Source organism: Balaenoptera acutorostrata, chromosome 15, assembly GCF_949987535.1.
Source record: "Balaenoptera acutorostrata chromosome 15, mBalAcu1.1, whole genome shotgun sequence".
In the NCBI taxonomy this organism is placed as follows: domain Eukaryota; kingdom Metazoa; phylum Chordata; class Mammalia; order Artiodactyla; family Balaenopteridae; genus Balaenoptera; species Balaenoptera acutorostrata.
The window spans coordinates 23,046,874-23,070,125 of NC_080078.1; the positions used below are offsets into that span (position 1 = coordinate 23,046,874).

A 23,252-nucleotide genomic window follows, 5' to 3' on the forward strand; every position below is an offset into this window, starting at 1 on the left:
AGCAATTTTTAAAAAATAGATCTTTATTAGAGTATAATTGCTTCACAATACTGTGTTAGTTTCTGTTGTACAACAAAGTGAATCAGCCATATGCACACATATATCCCCATATCCCCTCCCTCTTGCATCTCCCTCCCGCCCTCCCTATCCCACCCTTCCAGGTCATTGCAAAGCATGGAGCTGATCTCCCTGTGCTATGTGCTGCTTCCCACTAGCTATCTATTTTACATTCGGTAGTGTATATATGTCGATGCTACTCTCACTTTGCCCCAGCTTCCCCCTCCCACCACGTGTCTTTAAGTCCATTCTCTATTTCTACGTCTTTATTCCTGCCCTGCCACTAGGTTCATCAGAACCTTTTTTTTTTTTTTTAAGATTCCATATATATGCGTTAGCATACGGTATTTTTTCTCTTTCTGACTTACTTCACTCTGTATGACAGACTCTAGGTCTATCCACCTCACTACAAATAACTCAATTTCGTTTCTTTTTATGGCTGAGGAATATTCCATTGTATATATGTGCCACATCTTCTTTATCCATTCATCTGTTGATGGACACTTAGGTTGCTTCCATGTCCTGGCTATTGTAAATAGAGCTGCAATGAACATTGTGGTACATGACTCTTTCTGAATTACGGTTTTCTCAGGGTATATGCCCAGTAGTGGGATTGCTGGGTCGTATGGTAGTTCTAATTTTAGTTTTTTAAGGAACCTCCATACTGTTCTCCATAGTGGCTGTATCAATTTACATTCCCACCAACAGTGCAGGAGGGTTCCCTTTTCACCACACCCCCTCCAGCATTTATTGTTGCTAGATTTTTTGATGATGGCCATTCTGACTGGTGTGATACCTCACTGTAGTTTTGATTTACATTTCTCTAATAATTAGCGATGTTGAGCGTCTTTTCATGTGCCTCTTGGCCATCTGTATGTCTTCTTTAATTTTGAATTAATAGTCTAGGGTGAGAGGAGCATCAGTATTGCCTTAAAATCTCCCCAGAGAATTTTAATGTGAATCCAAGTTTAAGAAGTACTAATCAAGCACAAGTTCTTTATGAATCCTCACAACGACTCTGGGATACAGGACCACTCACCCATTCTTCAGAGGGAGGTGCTGTGCTCTGATAGTGGACTTTGCAAATCTGAATATCTGTGACCACTTCCAAAGTCCAGAATATGAGGTATGGGCATGAGGGCAGTGTGGTATGGTGATTTAGACCTGAGGGTAGCAAACTTTTCCTGCAGAGGGCCAGATAATAAATATTTTTGGTTTTGCTGGCCACATAGGGTCTCTGTTGCAACTACGTCACCCAGCAGTTGTGGTAACTGCAGCCATAGATGATAGTGACGGAACGGGCGTGGCTGTGATCCTCTAACACTGTATTTATAAGAAGAGGCAGCAGGCCATAGTTTGCGATCCCTGGTTTAGACCCATGGACATGGGGCTCAGATATACCTGAGCTCAGGTCTCGCTCCTTCTTCCTGGATGGGTCTCCACCTTGTAAGGTGGGCATCATAATTGTACCTACCTCACAGACGTGCTGTGAGGGTTAATGAGATGATGAGTGTAAAGCCCAAATACTAGCTTAATACATAGTGATTGATTTATTACTGTGGGCAGGCATGGGACTGGGGACTGGGTCTGCAGTGGTGTGCAAAAAGAGACGGGGCTGGGGTTTCAGCACAGAGAAGGGACAGAAGGTAGGACCCCTTTCTCAGGACCCCAGAAGCATCAAAACTCTTGCCACTCCTCCCCATTCTCCTCCCTCCTGTTAGGAAGGCACACTTTTGTCTCCTTTGGGGAAGGTAACTGTTCCTTCTGTCAACATGTTCTTCCAAACCTAGAGTTTATAGCATAAACCTTTGAGTCGTCAAAAACCCTTTTCTTTCTGAAAAGCCCAGTTCCTGCAATTGGAGCTCTGGCTTGCAGGTGCCTTGTCCCTGCTGAGTTTCAAAGGCCTGTTCTGCAACCCTAAACCAAAAATCCGATTCTGTTCTCTATGGCCAGCCTCAGTCCTCCCCTCTGAGACAGGATGTGATTGAATGGTGGATACCAGGGGTGGTGGTTGGGCGGAAGCCTCAGTGAGTGTCTCAAAACACTGTTCACTACATCAGTTTTGCAGGGGGACACTAGAGAGGCAGTACATTATTGTGGTTAAGGGCATGGATTCTGTAGCTAGATTGCCTTGTTTAAAATCCTGACTCTGTCAATTATTAGCTGTGTGGCCTTGGGCAAATCACTTAACCTCTATGTGCCTCATTTTATACTCACTAAATGGGGATTATAATATTACTATACTTACCTTATAGAGTTGTCGTAAGAGAGGTGATGACATGGAATGCATTAAAACAGCACCTGGTACATGACAAGTATGTTTAGCTACAGGTATTTATAAAATTTAGCACTTGAGAATTGGTCACAATTCTTTATATATTAGACCAAAAAATTACCTTAGAAGATCTACTTTTAAAAAATCCTCGGATAGTGTGCCAACCATATTTCCCAGGTAAATATCAAGTATCTATTCATTCATGTTCATTTTCCTATCATAAATGCCAGGTGCTAGGAATACAGCACTCAACGAAGGAATTCAGGTCCTTATACGTTTAATCTGAACTTGCTATATGTCTTCTTATTTAAAACACTTGGGTAGTCTGTGTGATACACAGGAAAATGGCTCTATGCTTGTGGAGAACATGCAAAGATCTGTGACAGTGATCCTATGCTTTAAATTATTAGGGAAAACATATGTTATCAGGGAGAGTGGAACTTACAGAGAGGCAGCTGCTGAACCAAACCATTCTAACAGATAAGAATTGTAAACAAAAGATAAATAAATAAAAATAAAAAGAAAAGAATGAGAAAAAAGAGGAAAGGAAATCATGTTATAGATCTAATATGTACCCTTATCAGAAGGTACCTGGGGTATATTTCATCTCATTGAGTAAGACAATCGGAACAATGAACAGTATACATATCTAATTCCATTTATGTTTACATATGTACATTCAAATATACATTCATATGGGCATTTTCAACATCATTCCAAACTGTTAAGAGTCACTTTCTCAGGGGTGAGGTTATGGGAGAAATTTTTATTTTCTACTTAACATTTTTTTATTGTATTGCTTGGAATTTTTACAAGTGTGCATTATGGTGATTACTTTTAAAAGAAATATTTACACTTGAGAAAATTTGCTCAAAAATCAAATGGGGTACAATGTCAAGTAGTGAGCCTCCCATCAAAAGAGGTATTCAAGCAGGATCTGGAGGAGCATGAAGCAGAGGCTGTGATAGGGATTGGACCAGTCATCTCTGAGACCCAGAGGCTCACCCTGGGATCCTGGACTGGGTTTCATATCCGAAAAATTCTCACCTAGTGTCTGGGGAGCCAGTGGGCTTGAGTGGCTGGCATGTGATTTGGCTTTCTGCTGCTCCAAGTGGGACCGTGCTCCTCCGAACTAACCCTGCGCCATTTCCATGGGCCCTGAGGTTAACCTAACGCTTTGCCTCTCCTTTGCCAGCTTGCTTTGCTGAGCTGTGGGCACTGCTAGGGGGGCAGTGGGACATGCTCAGGCCATGTTCTCCACATCAAGACTGACCTGGCAGGGAAGGAGATGGGGAGGGAGTGATGACATGGGGCCCCACCACCTGTGTTGATAAGGGTTCTTGTTCCTCCTCCTGCCCCTGCAGGACAGCAATGCAGCTGCTCTGGATGTCTCTGCTGCTGGTGGCCTCTTGTGTCTTGTGTTGCACTGTCCAGGGCTCACCAGAGACGGACGTCAACATGTCCCAGCCCTTGCACATCCTGGTGGAGAAAAACTTGATGGTGCTAACACCTGCCGGCCTGACCCAGATGCTGAATGAGACCCGCTTCCTGATGGTGCTCTTCCGTGAGTGTCCCTCACTCCTGGGCAGTGGGTGATGGGTGGGCTGAGACCTGCCCCCTTTCTCCTGGCAACGAGAGGAGTTTTATTTATTTATTTATTTTAAAATAAATTTATTAATTTATTTTATTTTTGGCTGCACTAGGTCTTCGTTGCTGTGCGCGGACTTTAACTAGTTGCGGCGAGCAGGGGCTACTCTTCATTGTAGTGCACGGGCTTCTCATTGTGGTGGCTTCTCTTGTTGCGGAGCACGGGCTCTAGGCCCGCGGGCTTCAGTCATTGTGGCACGTGGGCTCAGTAGTTGTGGCTCAGGGGCTCTAGAGCGCAGGCTCAGTAGTTGTGGCGCACGGAATTAGTTGCTCCATGGCAGGTGGGATCTTCCCGGACCAGGGCTCAAACCCGTGTCCCCTGCACTGGCAGGCAGATTCTTAACCACTGTGCCACCAGGGAAGCCCTGACTACTCTGTTTTAATCGGGGCAGCAGGGCAAGTTCATGGCTCTTTGGGGCGTTAACTGTTGTCTTGTAACTTAGGGATTGGATTGACATCGAACCTGGGGCTACAAAGGAAACTAATCCATTTTATATACTTTAATTGCACTTGATAACAACCAATTTGAATACTTTAAATTTAAAGCCTTCCCACCAGCAGGTATTTCAAAGCGGTGAACACCAGCAGAGATGCTACCTAAAAGACACTCAAACTCATTTCATTTGAATATTTGATGCCTTCAAATACACAGTTTAAATCAAAATGAATTCTCAAAAGCTGGCAGACCCTTTAAAGTGACCTTTGGAAAAACAAATCACTTGGGGCAAGCATTATAAAAGCTTTTTTTCCAGGAGTAAATGGCTTTTTATAAATAGGTCTTTCCAATATTGTCTCCAGGGAAATACTGCTCTGGTAACTTTCAAATCCTTAGCTGCTGCCCACTTTCTCATCTCTCCAAGGACCCCAGGCTGAAGAGCCAACACCCAGGGCGATCTTTGCTCTTGGATATCCCTCGCACATCTCAATGCCACGTGTGTCCAAAATAGACCTCAGCATCTTTGATTTGCTCCAACGACAAACTTCTTCTCACGTCCTGTCTTGACTGACAGCACTGTTATCCACATAATGTCAAAGTCAGAAATCCAAGATCATTCTTAACTCCTTTCTACTCTCGTCTCTAATCGTCACCAAATCCTGTTGAAACCACTTCCGGAAGCCCTCTGCAATCACCATTTCTTCCCATCCCCCTGCCACGGCCTTAGTTCTGGCCTCACCATTCCCCGCCACGAACCACTGCAGCATCTTCTAGATGGTCTCCCTTCCCCCTCCAGTGCTGTCTCTACAGTGTACCCAGAGAAATTTTTTTTTCTAAATGCAAATCTGATTGGGTCACTCCCTGATTAAAAACCCCCAAAGATTCTCTAAGTCCCCAAACTCCTTAACACGGCTAAATGTCCTCTGCTTGATCTAACCAGGCCTCCTTCTCCACTCCACTTGAACTCTGTGCTCTACGCTCTGAGTGTGGCCACCAGGTAGGTCACACTGGCATCGGCCTCCTGGCCTTTACACTTGCAGTTCCCTCCACCTGTAGTGTCCTTCCTGAACTTCTTCACCTGGATTGTGAGGTTTAAGTTCATGGAATTGCCCTGTCAAGAGGCTGTGTCCACCTCACTCCCTCCTAGGCCCTCCCACGCTCACTCAGCCCTCTGCACCCTCCTTTTCATAGCATTTGCCACACTGTATTGAAAATGCTTTTAAACCTGTGAGCTCCACCGGGCACAGGGGTCAAATCTTATTCATCTCTTGATTGCTAACCTCTGGGATTGTGCTTGGAGCACGGCAGGCCCGAGGAGACGCTGAATGAGTAAATGAGCTTTCCTTTGGCCCACAATGTTCTCCACGAATGAGACAGGAGAAGAGGGAAGGCTACATTTAGCAGAGAGAGGTCAAAATGAGACTTAACAAGAGCTGTTTCTAGTTCATTAATTAGTAATTAGTACTCATCCCTAAAGCAGAGGTGGCAAGATTCTGCCCTGGGAGCAGGTTAGATGATGATGTAGATGGTGAATGAGGATGATAATGAGGACAACAGTGGTGATGATGGGGACGACCATTTACTGAGACCTGCAAATGCAAGACCTTACAATGAGACCTTACATTTAAGGTATTTATTGATATGTATGTTCCTATCACCATTTTCTTAATTATTTTGCGTTTGTTTGTGTAGGTCTTGTCTTTCTCTTGTGTTTCCTGCCTAGAGACATTTCGTTAGCATTTGTTGTAAAGCTGGTTTGGTGGTGCTGAATTCTCTTAACTTTTGATGTCTGTAAAGGTTTTAATTTCTCTGTTGAATCTGAATGAGATCCTTGCTGGGTAGAGTAATCTTGGTTGTAGGTCTTTCCCTTTCATCACTTTAAATATGTCCTGCCACTCCTTTTTGGCTTGAAGAGTTTCTGCTGAAAGATCAGTTGTTAACCTTATGGGGATTCCCTTGTATGTTATTTGTTGCATTTCCCTTGCTGCTTTTAATATTTTTTCTTTGTATTTAATTTTTGATAGTTTGATTAATATGTGTCTTGGTGTGTTTCTCCTTGGATCTATCCTGTATGGGACTCTCTGAGCTTCCTGGACTTGATTGACTATTTCCTTTCCCATGTTAGGGAAGTTTTCAGCTATAATCTCTTCAAATATTTTCTCAGACCCTTTCTTTTTCTCTTCTTCTTCTGGGACCCCTATTATATGAATGTTGGTGCTTTTAATGTTGTCCCAGATGTCCCTGAGACTGTCCTCAATTCTTTTCATTCTTTTTTCTTTATTCTGCTCTGCAGTAGTTATTTCCACTATTTTATCTTCTAGGTCACTTATCCGTTCTTCTGCCTCAGTTATTCTGCTATTGATTCCTTCTAGAGAATTTTAAATTTCATTTATTGTGTTGTTCATCATTGTTTGTTTGCTCTTTAGTTCTTCTAGGTCCTTGTTAAACGTTTCTTGTATTTTCTCCATTCTATTTCCAGGATTTTGGATCATCTTTACTATTGTTACTCTGAATTCTTTTTCAGGTAGACTGCCTATGTCCTCTTCATTTGTTTGGTCTGTTGGGTTTTTGCCTTGCTCCTTCATCTGCTGCATGTTTCTCTGTCTTCTCATTTTGCTTAACTTACTGTGTTTGGGGTCTCCTTTTCACAGGCTGCAGGTTCATAGTCCCCGTTGTTTTTGGTGTCTGCCCCCAGCGGGTGAGGTTGGTTCAGTGGGTTGTGTAGGCTTCCTGGTGGAGGGGACTGGTGCCTGTGTTCTGGTGGCTGGGGCTAGATTGTGTCCTTCTGGTGGGCAGGGCGACACCTGGTGGTGTGTTGGGGTGTCTGTGAACTTAGTATGATTTTAGGCAGCCTCTCTGCTAATGGGTGGGGTGTGTTCCTGTCTTGCTAGTTGTTTGGCATGGGGCATCCAGCACTGGAGCTTGCTGGCCGTTGGGTGGAGCTGGGTCTTAGTGTTAAGACGGAGATCTCTGGGAGAGCTCTCGCCGATTGATATTACGTGAGGCTGGGAGGTCTCTGGTGGTCCAATGTCCTGGACTCGGCTCTCCCACCTCGGAGGCTCAGGCTTGACACCCGGCCGGAGCACCAAGACCCTGCCTGGCTGGCTAATCCTTTGCTGTATGTGTGTGTGTGTGCGTGTGCGTGTGTGTGTGTGCGCATGCGTGTGTGTGTGTGTGTGTGTGTGATGTGAGGAGGGTGTCCCTGCACTATAGGATATTTAGTAGCATCTCTTCCTTTACCCACTAGATGCCAGTAGCATTCCAGATGTGACAACAAGTAATGTCTCCAGCTATGGCCAAATATGCCCTGTTGAGAACCACAGTCTAAAGCAATGCAGACTCCAGCTCCCTGTGCTGGGAGCTAATCTCCAGTCCCTACACTCACAGCTCCCCCATCCATCCGTCCCTGCCCTGACCCACACTGGCTGCTCAGAAAAGGGAGACTGGGGTTATCTACTAAAGACCCAGGCAAACATTGATCTAGGTCCATTAGCCATTAACACATTTACACACCAAGCAGACAGTCAGAGAACCACTGCCAACTCTAATGCGACCCTGGGTCCCATTTGTTTACCCCCAAACCCACGAGAGAGCCACACAATAGGCCTCAGCCTTGTGTTGGATGACTTGGTGCTGGTCACCATTGTCTTCCTTCCCCCAGAACCAGAAGATCTGCTGAAGATAATGATATCTCCATAGGACTCTCCCTCCCCAGAGAGCATCTGGTCAGAGCAAGACCAGGGATTTCCCCCATGTCATCATAATAGTTAATGTTTATTGGGCACTTCTGTGCCAGAGCTTTGCATACCTTGTCTTACTATGTAGGTTCATTCTAAGGTATGGGAGCTATTACTACCCCCATTCTATAGATGAGGAAACTGAAGTGCAGAGATGTTTAAAAAACACCTTGCCTGGACCACCAGTGCTGTAAGCCACCATAACTGTCTCTGTTTTATGAGACAGCCTAAGGAATTCATGTTCATTGAGTACCCACTATATGCCAGAAAATGAACCGTAGGTGGAGTTAGAACCTGAGGAGGGCTATACCTGTAGGAGCTCTCAGCCTCCCAGCGAAAGGCTCCCTGCCGGTCCACAGTCCGCTGGGCACTGCTTTGCCCAGGTTCCGATGTACAGCTGAATTGTCTCCATGCCCCATGAGACACAGGCACCAAGACCTGCGGGGTGTATGCATCCATTTCACCTTTACACACTCAGAACTCAAGACTCCAAAGCCCCAAAGGCACATTTTAAAAAGACAGAAATTAGTAAATAGGACTGTAAATTATAAAGAGTGGATTTGGCTCTCCAGAGTCTATGTGCTCTGATGAGAACCACTCAGAGCAGGGGAGATAGGAAACCCACCCCTCCAGGAAAAAGGAACATTTTTCAGACCAGCTTACCTATAAGGTCAGTTAGAGCATAGATCTTGGAGTCAGTCAGCCGTGGAGCTGAACTCAGCCTAATGCTTACTAACCGTGAAACCTCTTGGCTTCCGTTTCCTTGTCTAACATTCCTCACCTGTAATAGTAGATGACTCATAGGGTTGTTCTGAGGATTCACCAAGATAATGCGTGTAACACTTAGCAAAGCACTTGGCATAGTAAGTGTTCAATAAATGTTGTTATCTTGTTATCATTACTACCATCATCATCACCATCATCATCCTTCTGGTTGCTCAGGTCAAAATGTCAGAGTCATCCTTGATTTCTTTCATTTATACTCCACCCCCAATCCATCAGTAAATCCTGTCAACTCTTCCAAGATCCCTCTAGGCTCTGACCATACCTCACCACTCCCCTGGTTCAAGCCATTACTATCTCTCACCTGGATTACTACAGTGGTTCCAGCTAGTCTCCTTTTTTCTCTTTGGTCTAACCTCCATATAACATTCAGAACAATCCAGTAAAAAAGTAAGTCATCACATCTAACTCTGCTCCAAACCCTCCAGTACATTTCCACAACCCTCGGAGGAAAGGCCAAAGTTTATTCAGTGGTCTACACGGCCCGTGTCACCTGACCTCACCCCAGCTCACTCTGCTCCAGACCCAATGGATTTCTTGTCATCCCTCAAACATGTTGCATGTGCTCCCACCTCAGGGCCTTTGCATGTATGGCTCCTTTGTCTGGAACTCTCTCCCTCCTGTGAGCAAGCACACAGCTTGCTCCCTTATCTTCTTCAGTCTTTATTAAAATGTTCCTTCTCAGTGAGGGCTCCTTTCGCCTCTCTACTTAAACTCCATTCCCCTGACACTCCCAACTTCCACCTCTGCTTCTTTTTTCTCCATAGCACTTACCATCTAACATGGAATATAGCCTGCTTCTTTATTTTGTTTATTTTCTGCCTTCTCCAATGAGAGCAGTGATTTTTTTATCAATCTGTTCGTTGTTAAGTCCCCAATACCTAAAACATTTCCTGGCACATGGAAGATTCTAAAAAAGATTTGTCAGAAGAATGAGTGAATGAATCCCATTACTGTTACTTTTAGGTCCCATCCATCCAGCTCTCAGACCCCAGCTGTCACAACCTCTTTCTCTCACTTCCATTTTGGACACTGAAGAGCGCTGGGCTGTGTGTGGAACCTCAAAAACTCCACTGTTTAGACAAGTGTTTCTCTTGCCCCAAGCTCGTACCCTTAGAAACTCAGATTTGGATGCTACGTCAATTAGCAGCCCTGAGCCCGGCACTGCCGAATCCACGAGGGAGGCAGAGGAGAAGCCTGCAGGCCAGAGTGGCTGGCAACAGGCCAGCACCTGCTGGTGGTGATGGATGGGGGTATCGAAGGCAATGATGGTGACAAAGCAGGCAGTGGAAAGGCATCGATCTACAAGAGAGGCGAAAATTCCCACTTCCTGTCCATTGATTGGGAGTTTAATGAAAACGATCATTCACTTTCGGGTCCCATCACTGGAGCAGGTGTGCTGACTGGCAATAGGGCCTGTGCCAGCTGTCCCAGGCCTAGCCTTCTGGGTTTTGCTTTACAAAAGCCCTCTCTGTTGGACTTGGAACTTGCCCATAGCATTGGAAGTGATTTGCACTTTTTCCAAATGCTCCAGATGGACAAGGGAGTTGGAAAAAGATAAACTGTTCTGGCTTGAAAGGGAATTAATGACCCCCTGCCCTGGCTTGGCACACCTGCTGCAGACACCAGTCGGTGAGGGACCAGCGAGGGGCCTGCAGTTTCACAATCCTCTCAGGAGGAAGGGAGGCAAAACTGACTGCCTTTTAGCCCCTCCCATTTAGGCCAGGAAGACCTCTCCTGCTGCTGGGATCACATGCCAGGCCCCTGAGGCTCTTTCCAGAAAAGGGCTCCTCACTCCTAATGCCACCCCACTGCCCAGCAATGTGACAGTGTCAGGTCTCTTCAACACCCCCGACCAAGGGGATGGGCTGAGCGTGTAGGAGATCATCATAACCTCCCTCCATCCTTACCCTTCCCACATCTGGCCTTCTTTCCACGAGAGAGTCCCCTGCCGTATTACATGCAGATACAGGGCAACTGGAGGGGCCCAACTTGGCCTGTTAGGTCCAGGAATTTCCACCAGATGGCATTCTCTCTCTTTTTCTCTCTCTCCCCCTTCCTCCCTCCCTCCTTCTCTCTCCCTCTCTCCCTCTCTCCCTCTCTCTCTCTCTCTCCCCCCTCTCTCTCTCCCCCTCCTTCCTCCCTCTCTCTCTCTCCCTCTCCCCCTTCTCCCTCTCCCCTCTTCTCCCTCCTCCCTCCCTCATTCCCTCCCTCTCTCTCTCTCTTTCTCTCCTCTCACCTCCCTTCCTCTCTCTCTCTCTCCCCCTCACTATAATTTCTGATAGAAATTTTACAATAGTAACAGTGCTAGTAAGAATGCATTATGTACTGACCAAGTTCCAGGCATTGTGCTAAGGGTTGGACATGCCCAGTGGAGGTTAGAGAGCAAGCACTCCGGAGCCAGAGTGAGTGGTTCCTGCTACACCTCCTGCTGCCCTGTGGCCTTGGGCAAGTAGGTCATTTCAATTCCGCAACAGTTTCCTTATCTATAACAGTGAGATAATAATAGCAGTGCCTACCCCATAGGGTACTAGGAGGATTAAATGGCTTAATCCATGTAAAACTCTTAGAAAGTAATAAGCACAATACAACTGATTGTAAAATAAATCTTTTGACAACTTCACAAGGTAGCCACTATTTCCCCACTTTATCTATGAGGAAATTGGAGCTTCAAGAGATTAAGTTGCCCAAGGTTGTATTGTTTCCAGTGTTGCTGAACCCAGAGAAACCTGATGTGTGTCTCCCAAACTGACCAATTTCATGAACCGTGTGTCTCACATCCTGTCACATTTCTGAATCTCCCCGCTAGCAGCGGAGCACCAGAAAAGCCCGGGAGCTAAGCAGGCCAGACAAAGCCTCCTCCTTGGGAGACAGGGATGCAGGAAAAGCTCTAGTGAGTTCTGTCTTCATACTGCCTCTTTCAGACAACCCGTCCTCAAAGCAATCCAGGAACTTAGCTGAGGAGCTGGGCAAAGCCGTGGAGATCATGGGCAAAGGCAAGAACGGGATTGGCTTTGGCAAAGTGGACGTCACGGTTGAGAAGGACCTTCAGAAGGAGTTTGATGTCAAGAAGGCCCCAGAGTTGAAGCTGTTTTTTGAGGGCAATAGATCGGAGCCCATCAGCTGCAAAGGTAATGGTACTTCTGCATCAATCAAGGTAATGCTAACTATGGAAGCGCAAACATCTGCATTTCAGTGGCTTAGCAGAATTACTAGTTTATTTCTTGCTTGCATGAGCCCGGTTACCAGCCAGAGGGTGGAGATGAGGGGGCTCTTTCAAGGACCCAGGCCCCTTCCAGCCTGTGACTTTGTCCCCCCCTCGGACCCCCGAGCTTCCTGCTCTTCCCTCTGTATCTGCAGCTATTGGTGCTGAGATGCAAAGGGGCGCCACGAGTGGTGTCCGTGGCCCAGGCCTGGAGATGGCGAATATCACTTCTATTCTCATCCCATTGACCAGAATTCTGTCAGGTCGCTCCGCCCAACAGAAAGGCTGGGAAATATGGCCCTGCTCTATGTCTATAAGGAAATAAAAGATTTCGGTGGACATGTAGCTGCCTCCACCGCAGCTTGCATCTCAGCTGGTGGGCTCTGGAGGCACCATGAGGTGGGAGAGTGATGTACATGGTTTATAAACTAGAAAGACCAGAGAGTGAGTTCCCCGCTCACCTATCTCCCCACTCCCACCGCACTCTTCCGCTTTAGAATGATTTTGACAGGGTCCCAGGCCGAGGAAGCACTGGTTGCTCGAAACGGAGATTGGGAGTTGCCAGAACAAGACGGGTTTGAGACAGGGTGACTACCAAACCCTTTCGCTTCTATCATCCTGCATTCAGTTAACTCATTCATCTACTTATTCCACACCCTTTTATTAAGAACCTACCATGTGTCAAGCCCTATCCTGATGTTGTGGAAATTTGAAGAATTTTGTGCTTCAGTGTGGCACATAGCAGGTCCTAAGTTTAAAGAGTGTTAAATATATGGATGCATAAATGTACGCACAATGGATGGATGGATGGATGGATGGAATAAAACTAATGAACACAGAAGTGCCCAGCACAGCCCTTACTATGTTAGCAGAATTTTCCCATTGTGTACGTTGAATGATTGAATCTCAGAAAACTGAGTTTGTATTTTTCAGGGCCTGGCGTTTAGCAGGTTTGCAATAAGCCTGTTTGAGGGTTGTTACAAGAACCAAAGGGACAGGGAGGAGAGGGCCACCGTGTGCAGGGGCTGCAGGATGCCTTGCAGTTCTCAGAATGGACACAAAGGGGGTGTGAGACACACATGCCAGACCTGCTGAAGAGCCAGCCTCAGGGCAGGTTGCATAAAAGACTTGGAGCCTTGAGGCTCCCAGCTGGTTTGTATGAGGCTGGTGTGTGCAGGGGGAGGAGAAAGAGATGGGGAGAGAGGGCAGGAGTGAGAGAAGGGACAAAGACTGCTGCTTCCTATGCACCGAGTGACAACCCTCAATGGCCACCCACTGACCCTAAGCGAGAAGCCCTTTGTGATGTGTTGGTTTGGGGGAGGGCTGTGAAGAAACCAGAAGCCCCAAGTTACTTTGTCAAAGTCCATATCTCCTCATGGAGTGGCTCAGGCTCTGGGATGCCTTCGCCTCCTGAAGGACAGGTGAGGTCCAACTCCACTTAGAGGTAAGAAGGTGACAGCGTAGCGACTTCCAGACTGTCTGAGCCCCCTTTGTGCTGGGAGCCAGGCCTGGAACCTCCTCTGCCATTCAGGAAGCTTCACTATCACCTCCTCCAGGAAGTCTCCCCTGACTGCCCGGTTTCTGTGGTCCCACAGCACCCGTGCTTCCCCCTCAAAGATCTCATCTCACAGAACTATATCTTTTCCTCACTGTCTACTCAACTGAGAGCACAGGACAGAGGCCAATCTCACCTTATTTCCTGGGATCTCTGAAAAGGCTGCCAGAGCTGGTGGACACCTCGGCTTCAAATCCTCACTACATACCTGAGGAACAATCACTTCCTCCTGTTGAATTCTGATTTCCTCATCTGTAAAGTAGGGATGGTAAAGGCGTCTACCTCCAAGGGTTCCTAGGAAGAAAGAATAAGTCTGCACATGTCTGAAGCATTTACTGTGTTCCAGGCACTGTTCTAGTCCCTTCTCAGATGTCACAACACAGTATAGGAGGTGCTTTTACAGATGGGGAAACTGAGGTGCAGAGAGTGGAATAACTCTCAAGGCTCCCCAGCTAATTAGCAGTGGGGCCCACAAACATTTTCTCTAAAGGACCAGAAAGTAAATATTTTAGGCCTTACAAGCCAGTCTCTGTTGAAACTATTTAACTCTGCTGATGCCGTGAGAAAGGAGCCATACACAAACAAACGGGCAAGGCTGTGTCCCAATAACACTTTATTTATAAAATTAGTTGGCAGATCAGATTTGGCCCATGGGCTATAGTTGACTGATCCCTGCTGTACGCCGTGCTGTCCTCTAAGTAAACGGCAGATGTGGTTATTATTATCCTCAAACTATTAGTTTCCTGACCCTAGTCTAGTGCCTGGAACACTTAGGTTTTTAATGCATGTTGAGTTTGAATGGGGTGGAATTGCAAGGGCCCCGCAATTAAGGAGCCAGCCCATATTTGTACTGGGCTTGACCATCCCCTTCTTCCTCAGTATTACCCCCAACCATGGAAAGAGGCAGTGGGGTGCTGGGATGGAGCCAGAGCCCAGAGTTTAGGACGAGCACTGGCTGTGAGAACTTGAAGCAGCCTCTATTGCTCGCTTCTTAAAAAGAATGACCAGTGCCAGTTCTGCCAGTTGACAGGGCTTCCCTGAGCTAAGGGGGCGGTGGTACCTTACTGACCTCCTGCATTGTGACTTTTACGAAAACTTCCCTCAGAGGCAGGTGCGGTTTAGTCTTTGTTGTTTCAAGTCCAGGTTCTCCTCTCGTCTCCAAGGACTGATGGTGGGAGACTTGGCCTTGGCCATCTCCTTGGAGGGAGGGGGACTCAGGCTGCCTCCAGGCCTTCAATTAATGATGCATTCACAGCTTGTGCCTGGAAATATGCAGCGGAGCTCCGGCCCCAGTCAATCATTGACACGGCATTCATACCTCGGTTGTCACTGTGTCCTCTGGCTCAGAGCCGAGCACCAGGAGAGGCACCTGCCTAGTGGGGACAGTGCCCGATTGGCAGGCACTCAGAAACAAACTGTTTGCCAAGTTCAGAGCTATCTCGGTCCTATGCGGTCCAGAAGGGCAAACGGAGCTCATCCATCCCAGAGAAGAGGGTCCAAGATCAAGCTCCCTCAAACCGAGTTATCTAATGATTCATTCACCTCATCCATTCACCCCATAATTACTTCCTGAGCACCTACTATGAGCCAGACATTACAGGATGTAGGGGAGGAAAATTTTTCCTTTCTTCCCTTCCAGGTTCTTTGGCTGGTCTAATAATTAAATTGACATAAGAAAGAGTAACAGAAGAAAAACAAATTTAATTTCATACGTACAGGAGTCCCAAAGATATGAGGCTCAAAAAAGTGACCAAAACAGGCAGCTTTTATACCTTTCAGACAAAAAAACAATAAAGTTGTGAAGAATTGACAAGGCAAAGGTGTTTGGGCTTGGGGTAGCAAATTAGTGAGGAAGTAACAAGGTTTGTTTATACAGCCTTCTTGACCTTAAATCCCTGTGTCTGGTGATAAGGATGTAGTCTACCCTCCTGGTATAGGGAGGGTACCTGTACATGGGAGACTTATCTCCTGCTTTTGAAGGGACAAAGGAGGGTCAGATAGCCTTCTTGCACAGGCTATTTCTCAAGTAACTTTAATTCAAAATAATATGCCAAAGTAGTAGAATTTGAGGTGGCGTATTCTGTTCCCCCTCAGGAGCTACTGAGAAAGTTAGGAAAAAAATCATAACTTCAGAAACAGACTCAATGAAGAAAATACAACAGGTCATAAAATAGGGAATGATTGAGGGGAGTGTAAGAAAAGACCAAATCGAGAATTAAATAAGCAGGGTGAGATGCCCTTGAGAGCTGAGAGGAAAGGACAGCCCAGGCAGAGGGACTGCTGGATGCCAAGCCCAGTGTGCTGGGTGATAAGGATATGGCTGGAGTGTGGACAGAGGGAGAGAGTAGCACAAAGGGAAATCAGAGCAATGGTTCTGAGGACCTGAAATTCAAACCCATTTGGAAGGGTTTTATTCACCTTTTTTTGGTATTTTCAGAATTTCTAAACCAATTCCTTTCAGGTCACTTAAGACATAATTTTTTCAGGCAAAGCCTTTAAGAGAAAGAGTTTGTTTTCATGATATGTGCCTCTTTCTTCCTAAAAGATGGCTTGGACCACTGTGAAAGTAGAAACTCAACCTTGGGGCTGGTGTCCAGGAGGAGGGGGTGACTGCAATGGGTGGAGAGCCATGGTTAGAGGGTGGCATGAAGCGTCCCCCGCCCCCTCTGTCCCTTGAGACCACCACATCATCCTCTTATGAACTTCTAGAGGCCTGATTCACTGTGGCTTTTTAAATGGTCTAATCTGTATCTACTAAAGCTGGACACAGCGTCCCCATGACCAGAAATTCTTCTGGGCATGTACCCAACAGAAGTGCATACAATGTGCCCCTAGAGACATGCACAAGAATTAATTCTTAATAGCCCCAAACTATAAACAAACTTACTGCCCATTAACAGGGAGTGGATAAACAAGTTGTGGAATATTCACACAATGGAATGCTACACAGCAGTGGGAATGAATCTACAGGTGCAACATGGAGGAACTCACACATATAGTGAAGCCAGATCCTAAACACATACTGTATGACTCTATATAAAGCTCAAGAGCAGGTCGTTAGAAGTTAGGATAATGGTTACCTCTAGGTGAGGGTTGGGTAGTGGCTGGGAGGGGGCACAATGGAGATTTCCGAGGGGCTGATAATGTTCTATTTCTTTATCTGGGTGATATTTTTACATGTGTGTTCATTTTATGAAAATTCATCAAACTATACATTATAATTTGTATACCTTTATGCATGTAAACATACTGCATTATAAATTTTTTAAAGGCCTAGTGTTCTTAGGAAAAGTAAGCAAAGACACTGAAAATAGTGTCCTTTCCAGTCATTTTAGCAACTCAGTGTGCATTCCTCAAGCCCTAGGCAGCAATTTGTCCTGCCACAGGGCCTTTGCACAGGCTGTTTTCTCTGCCTTTCCTTTTCCAGTTGCTTCCTGTTAACACCTATGTATCCTTCAGTTTTCAGCTCATAAGTGATTTCCTCCAGGAAGCCCTCCTTGACTTCACAGTCTAGGTCGTGTATCTTTTCTACAGGTTCATAGAACTTTGCTTTTGAATACTTACTTTGGGTGTGATTATACACTTGTTTGTGCAGTTATTTGATAGTTGTCTTCCTCAACAGAATGAGAGCTGCATAGTCTTGTTTTTGCTCACCATTTTATCCCCAGGACTAAGCACATCATTCAGTAACATAATAGGCACCCAATGCATATTTATCAAATGAATGAACGAGTGAAGGAATGAATTATAAGAGAAAGAATAAAGGCCTTTGTATTGGCCTTTTTGGCCAACCCAATATGTTGTCCAAAGCTACTCACGACAAACATAGCTTTAGCTCATAAACTCATTTTAAACGATCCATTGTATCAAGGCCTATAGCAGGCCTTGACAGAAAATAATATTTTACATTGTCTGCCACCATATGAAATTGATGATCCTAGCAAACACAAGTCCATTTGTAGCCTTGAGTACATTCTGTCACACCATTATGTCTCCCCAGATGTGGTAGATGTGTCCCAATTTTAGATGCTTTTTGTGTGCTTGGCACTTCCCTTATGATAGCTGAGAAATGGAAGTCAGGGTATATGACCTCAGTGGACACCTAGGTCTCAGCTAAGGAACTGGAGGCACAGGGAGATAATGGAATTCTCCCAAGGGTGCAGAGCTAGCTGGCCTTTTAATTTACATTTTAAAATTTTATGTTTTAAAAAAATAAATCCACCTTCCTGTCACTTTGAAGGGTGAATAAGAAAACACAGCTGGGCATGCTTCCTCCCGGGTTTGATTCCCAGCTTCACTAGCAGAGTGACCAATGGCAAAGTTGAACCTCAATTTCCTCATCTGCAAGATTGGGAGAATATGTATCCCACAGGGTTATTGTGGGGATGTAATACATGCAAAATGCTCAGCCCGGTGCCTGGTCCTTGGTAAGTGCTCAGTCAAGTTTAGCTGCTGTTGTTAATGTTCACGTTTTGGGGCTCAGGTGGGGAGGAGAGGAGAAACTGACCTTGGCCTTCAAGGGGTGGGAATCCAAGGCAAGAGGTTTCTACTCATTTAACTTGGGGAAGACAGGACTTGCTCCAGTTCAAGAGGAAACTTCTGTGGGATCCATCTAATTGTATGTCTCTCTCCAGGAGTGGTTGAATCTACTGCTTTGGTTGTTTGGTTGAGAAGACAAATTAGCCAGAAGGCATTTTTGTTCTCTGATGCCAATGAGATAGCAGAGTTTGTGAATTCCAGGCCCTTGGTCATCATTGGCTTCTTCCAGGTACTGCATTCAAGAGGTGGGAGGTGGCTTCTGAACTGATGAGGAGTCCTGTGTCTGGGAGGGTAGGTGGGGTGAGGAGAGGTCTCCCATTTAGGTTAATTCCATGCCCATTCTTCATTTTTCAATGAACTGGTTTTCTGGGAGAACTGCAGGATAAAAAATAAAGAAATAACAGAAGCTGAAATGGTGAGAGAAGGTAACTACAAAGGTGGACAGTAATGGGGAGAGAGGAGAGGAGATTGACATATATTGAACAGGTTTTGATGGTGTAACTGATCTTTTTGGGGTCCATTTAGAATATCACTGAATGACAAATGATTTGCAAATTGTTCTTGCTTTTGGAGAATGAGTTTCCTATACATCTTAACTCATTTCCTATAACTTTGATGACTCCTCCTCTTCTCTGAGTAGAAGTCAGAACTTTGGTATTATATTTATACAAGGGGAGAGTTTGTACCTTTTTCTCTCCCATCCTACATTTTGACATCGTTTTTGGCCCCAATTTTCTTTCAAGCTTAAGAAGAAGGCTGAAACTACAACCATATCGTGATATCAAGTTCATATTTGGTACCACATGTGGTCAAATCAATGGCCTCTTCTGAAAGGAATTAAGGAATAAATGTTAAAAAGTCTTAACACCTGTGTTAGAACAGCCTTCACTCTAATACTTGGAAAAGGTCAAGTTTATCAATTCTCTCCGTTCATCTCTGTGGATTTGCGTATTTTGGCCTTAGTCATAGCCATAGAAGTATTCTGGGTATGAAACATCCATGAAAGTGGATTTAGGTGGCCCAGCAAAACCACAGAACTTGGAAAGGTGAAGAGATGAATTAGTCACTATTTTCACCCTGTCCTTAAAAAATCCAGGCATTTTGCTTCCTACCAAAGCCTCATCAGACATCCCTCCCCAAACAGGATTTAGAGGAAGAAGTAGCAGAATTGTTCTATGATGTGATCAAAGACTTCCCAGAACTAACTTTTGGAGTGATATTGATTAGAAATGCCATTGGACGTTTCCACGTCACCCTTGACAGTGTTCTGGTGTTCAGAAAGGTAGGACTTTGGTCTTATTGCTAGTGAGGGGGCTCTAGTTCAAAATAATGAACTATGTGTGTATGTATGGGCCTTGGGTATAAATTCTGGTTCTGCACTTGTGAACTAAGGGACATTGGACTAGTTGGTTTCTGGGAAATTGCAGTCTCCTGCTGTCTCTCTGGCCTGTCTAGCCATTTTCCCTTGGGAGTTCCTCCTTTCCTTAACCAGTAAATGACATTAATTAAGTCTCAATCTTCTGCCCTGAGTTTTCCTCTGGTCCGTCTCCCTTTCCCCATCACCCATGACTTACAAATCTCCATCTCCAGCCAGACTTCTCTAATCTCCAGACCTTTAAATCCATCACTAGATGTCTCAACATGGCCATGCCTAAAGTCATAATCTCCCCTCCAGATCCTCTTCTAGTGTTTTTTCTCTCTTAATGAATGGTATCACCATCTCTCCCAGCTCCTCTGTAGGCAAAGCCAGAACACCTAGGCATCATTCTAACACCTCCCTCTTCTCCATCCCTCAAAACCAATCCATCAGCCCAATCCCATTGATTTTTAAATCCAAAATATCCTGTGAATCTATCCATTTCTTTCTACTGCTACCATCCTAGATCAAGTGACCATTCATATTCCATAGCCTAATACAACATACACCCAACTGGTCTACCACATTTTATCTTGTCGTCTAAAGAAAAATCTTTCCAAAATTAAAATCTGATGGTCCCTTTCTGCCTTCCAATTGAAAGCCCTTTAACTGATTCCTATAATTTTTAGGATAAAGATAAGTCCCTGATGAGGCCCACAAGGCCTTCCACAGTCTAACCTCTATTACAAACCTTCCTCCTCTCTCCCTCTGGGATCTAGATCTGAGCTGTCCAATATGGCAGCCACTAGTCACATGTGACTGTTTACATTAAAATTAAATTAAAATTTTAGTTCTTCAATCAAGCTAGCTATTAGTGGATTGTGGCTACTGTATTTAATAGCATTGATTTACAGAGCATTTCCATCATCACAGAAAATGATGATGAACGGTGTTATTGAACGGTGTTACTCTAGACACTGTGGTCTGTTTCCTGGAACATGCATTACCCCCTCCCCACACAAAGCTAAATCCTTACAATAATCATGTTGCTTATAGGCATGGCTCAGAGAGGTTAGGTTACTTGCCTAAGGCCACACAGGAAGTAGGTGGAGTGATAGCCAGATGCTGGTTGACTCTCAGAGAGAAGTCTTCTCATAGAGAAGACTGTGAGCCATTGTGTTTTACTTAGGCCCATGGAAGTCATTGAAAGATTCTAAGTTGGAGAATAAAATAAGCTGATTTGTGTTTTGAATGAACATAGAGTCCAGAAATAGATCCAAATGCATATGGAAATTTAGTATATGATAAAGATGATATTTTAGACCAGCAGGGAAAATAGCATATAATATGCTAGTCATGTTATTCAATGACTAGCATTGGGTAGCCATTTGAAAAAAGAAAACTAAAGCTAAATCTATATATCACTCCTTCTACCAAATTAAATTCCAGATTGATCCCTGATTTAAAAATATAACAATAAAACTGTGGAAAGACCAGAAGATGCCATGGGAGAGTCTGCTTTCTAACCTTGGAGGGAGGGGGAAAGCCCCTTTCTAAAGCATGACAGAAACCCCAGAAAGTATGAAAAGAAATACTGATAAATTTGGATCATACAAAAATTTTAAAATTCTGCAGAATAAACCCAATCACAAAATCAAAAACCAAATAGCAAACTTGGAAACGCATTTAGGAGAGATTTGGTCTCTGTTAATGGTTAAGAACATGGGCACTAGAATCAGATTGCCTGGCTTGGAATCTTGGCTCCACCTCTTACTACCTTAGCAACCCTGGGCAAGTCACTTCACTTCTCTGTGCCTCAATTTGCTCAACTGTAAAATGGGCAAAATAATAGTATATAGCACAATGAGATGTTATGAAGATTAAATGAGTTAATACATATATTTAGAACTGTGGCTGGTACAACATGAGCTCTCCATAAGTCTAATTAGGATTATTAAACTATTGTTATGACCAGAAAAGAGTATAGGCTTTATCCTGAGGACAATAGGGCCTTTGAAGTGTTTAAGCAAGAGTTGCATTTTAACAACATCACTCTGGCTGAAGTGTGGGAGATAGATGGAAGGGAAGCAGGGGGAGAAATTGGAAGACCATTAGGAGACTTTTGCAGGAGTCCAAGGAATAGGTTTGGACTAGAGGGTGGGATTGGCATAGATGAAGAGAAGGAGATGGAGTAGAGAGAAATAAGGAGATAGCTGCTTCCTTCTCCTTCCCCCACAGAATTTGATCCTGGGCTACAGAGAGTTATGTCATTTCCTGTGCTAATCCAGGTCCTTCTGAGAAGCAGTCATCAAGCAGGATTAATCATGCAAAAGATTAGGGGAAATGCCTTTGAAGGAAAATAGAGAGGGAGCTGGGGGAAACTTATCAGACCATGATGTATCAATAGATCTGACCCTTTGGAAGGAAGGAAGGTGGGATGGAAGAGTCCTTGACTGCAGTGTAGTTCTAAGAAAGTTCATCAAAGTCCCCTATAAGAGATGTCCTGTATCTCCCAGAAATGGGCTTGCCTTTGTATCCCTGACAAATTCACTGGTTAGGAGCAGCGTGTGAGAAACTGCTCAGCATCAGCACAAATACGTTGATGGATTTCAGAGCAAGGCAGCTGGCGCTGTCCGTCAAGTATACTCCCTGTGTCTGTAGGCTGGAGGTTTTCATGGCTTCCACATACCCGTATTCCACCCTCAGGCTAATCTGCCCAACCATCCATATTTATTAAGTATCTAGATTATGTATTACACCTGTTACCATGGTGTTTTCCTTTTATCCAAGGGGAAAATTGTGCTATTATATTTATTAAGTGCCTACATCATGGATGCTACTGCCCTCTAATGTTTTTCTTCGTTCGTCCAAGGGAAAAATCGTGAACCGCCAGGAGCTTATTGATGACAGTACCAACAAACATATCCTCAATCAACTCATAAAACAGCACCTCACAGATTTTGTTATTGAATACAACACTGAGGTCAGTGAGCAAAGGGTCCCGGGAGAAGGGTAGCTGGGGCAGCTGTGTGCAAGGAATGACCTGTTTTCCTTTTAATTTCAGAATAAGGATCTGATTTATGAATTGAACATCCTGAATCACATGTTGCTCTTCGTCTCCAAAAGCTCCAAGTCATTTCGTATGATAATGCAGCATTATAAATTGGCATCGAAGAAATTCCAAAACAAGGTTTGTGGAAGTTGCCACTGCTCCTTGGGGCTCTTTGTTTAGGAATCCAAGACCTGTAGACCCTAATGTGATCCATCTGCCTTACCGATTATAAATTAATCCAGGAAGGATTTGTGTATTCATTTGCATACCAATCTCCTGATTTGCATTCTTCTTCCTGCCCAGTGTCTCTTTCTTTCTCACCAAACCTTTGCTCCTTCTTCCCTCATCTTTTTGAGAAGTCTACTATGGGAACATGATTGGTCTGGCTGCTTTTTCAATGGACCATGCTCCACTAAGAGTGACTGCAGTGTGGCTAGCTTGGAGGTGAGGGGAAGGAAAGACCACTCCTGCCTGAGGTCAAGGAGTGTGAAAAGCCTGAAGGTGTGAAGCAGCACAGACAAGCAGTTGCTGAAGTTCAGGCTTCAGCATCAACAGACCTGTGTTCAAATTCTCTTCCTCTTACAAGTGATTTTGTCTTAGATGAGTTTA

The 23,252-nt window shown here is 44.8% G+C and overlaps 1 protein-coding gene across 3 annotated transcripts in view; it reads left to right on the plus strand.

Annotated features, from left to right (window-relative positions):
• Nucleotides 1–23,252, plus strand: part of PDILT (protein disulfide isomerase like, testis expressed) — a 38,643-nt gene that overhangs the window by 4,793 nt on the left and 10,598 nt on the right. For 2 of the 3 annotated variants that reach the window (XM_007188296.3, XM_007188297.3), the window contains exons 2-7: nucleotides 3,697–3,896; nucleotides 11,860–12,066; nucleotides 18,330–18,463; nucleotides 19,379–19,516; nucleotides 22,464–22,574; nucleotides 22,656–22,781. In XM_007188296.3, the coding sequence (XP_007188358.2) occupies nucleotides 3,704–3,896; nucleotides 11,860–12,066; nucleotides 18,330–18,463; nucleotides 19,379–19,516; nucleotides 22,464–22,574; nucleotides 22,656–22,781 (909 nt within the window). In that variant the 5' untranslated portion in view covers nucleotides 3,697–3,703. The remainder of the gene's footprint in view (nucleotides 1–3,696; nucleotides 3,897–11,859; nucleotides 12,067–18,329; nucleotides 18,464–19,378; nucleotides 19,517–22,463; nucleotides 22,575–22,655; nucleotides 22,782–23,252) is intronic. The other variant, XM_007188298.2, reaches the window with a different exon arrangement.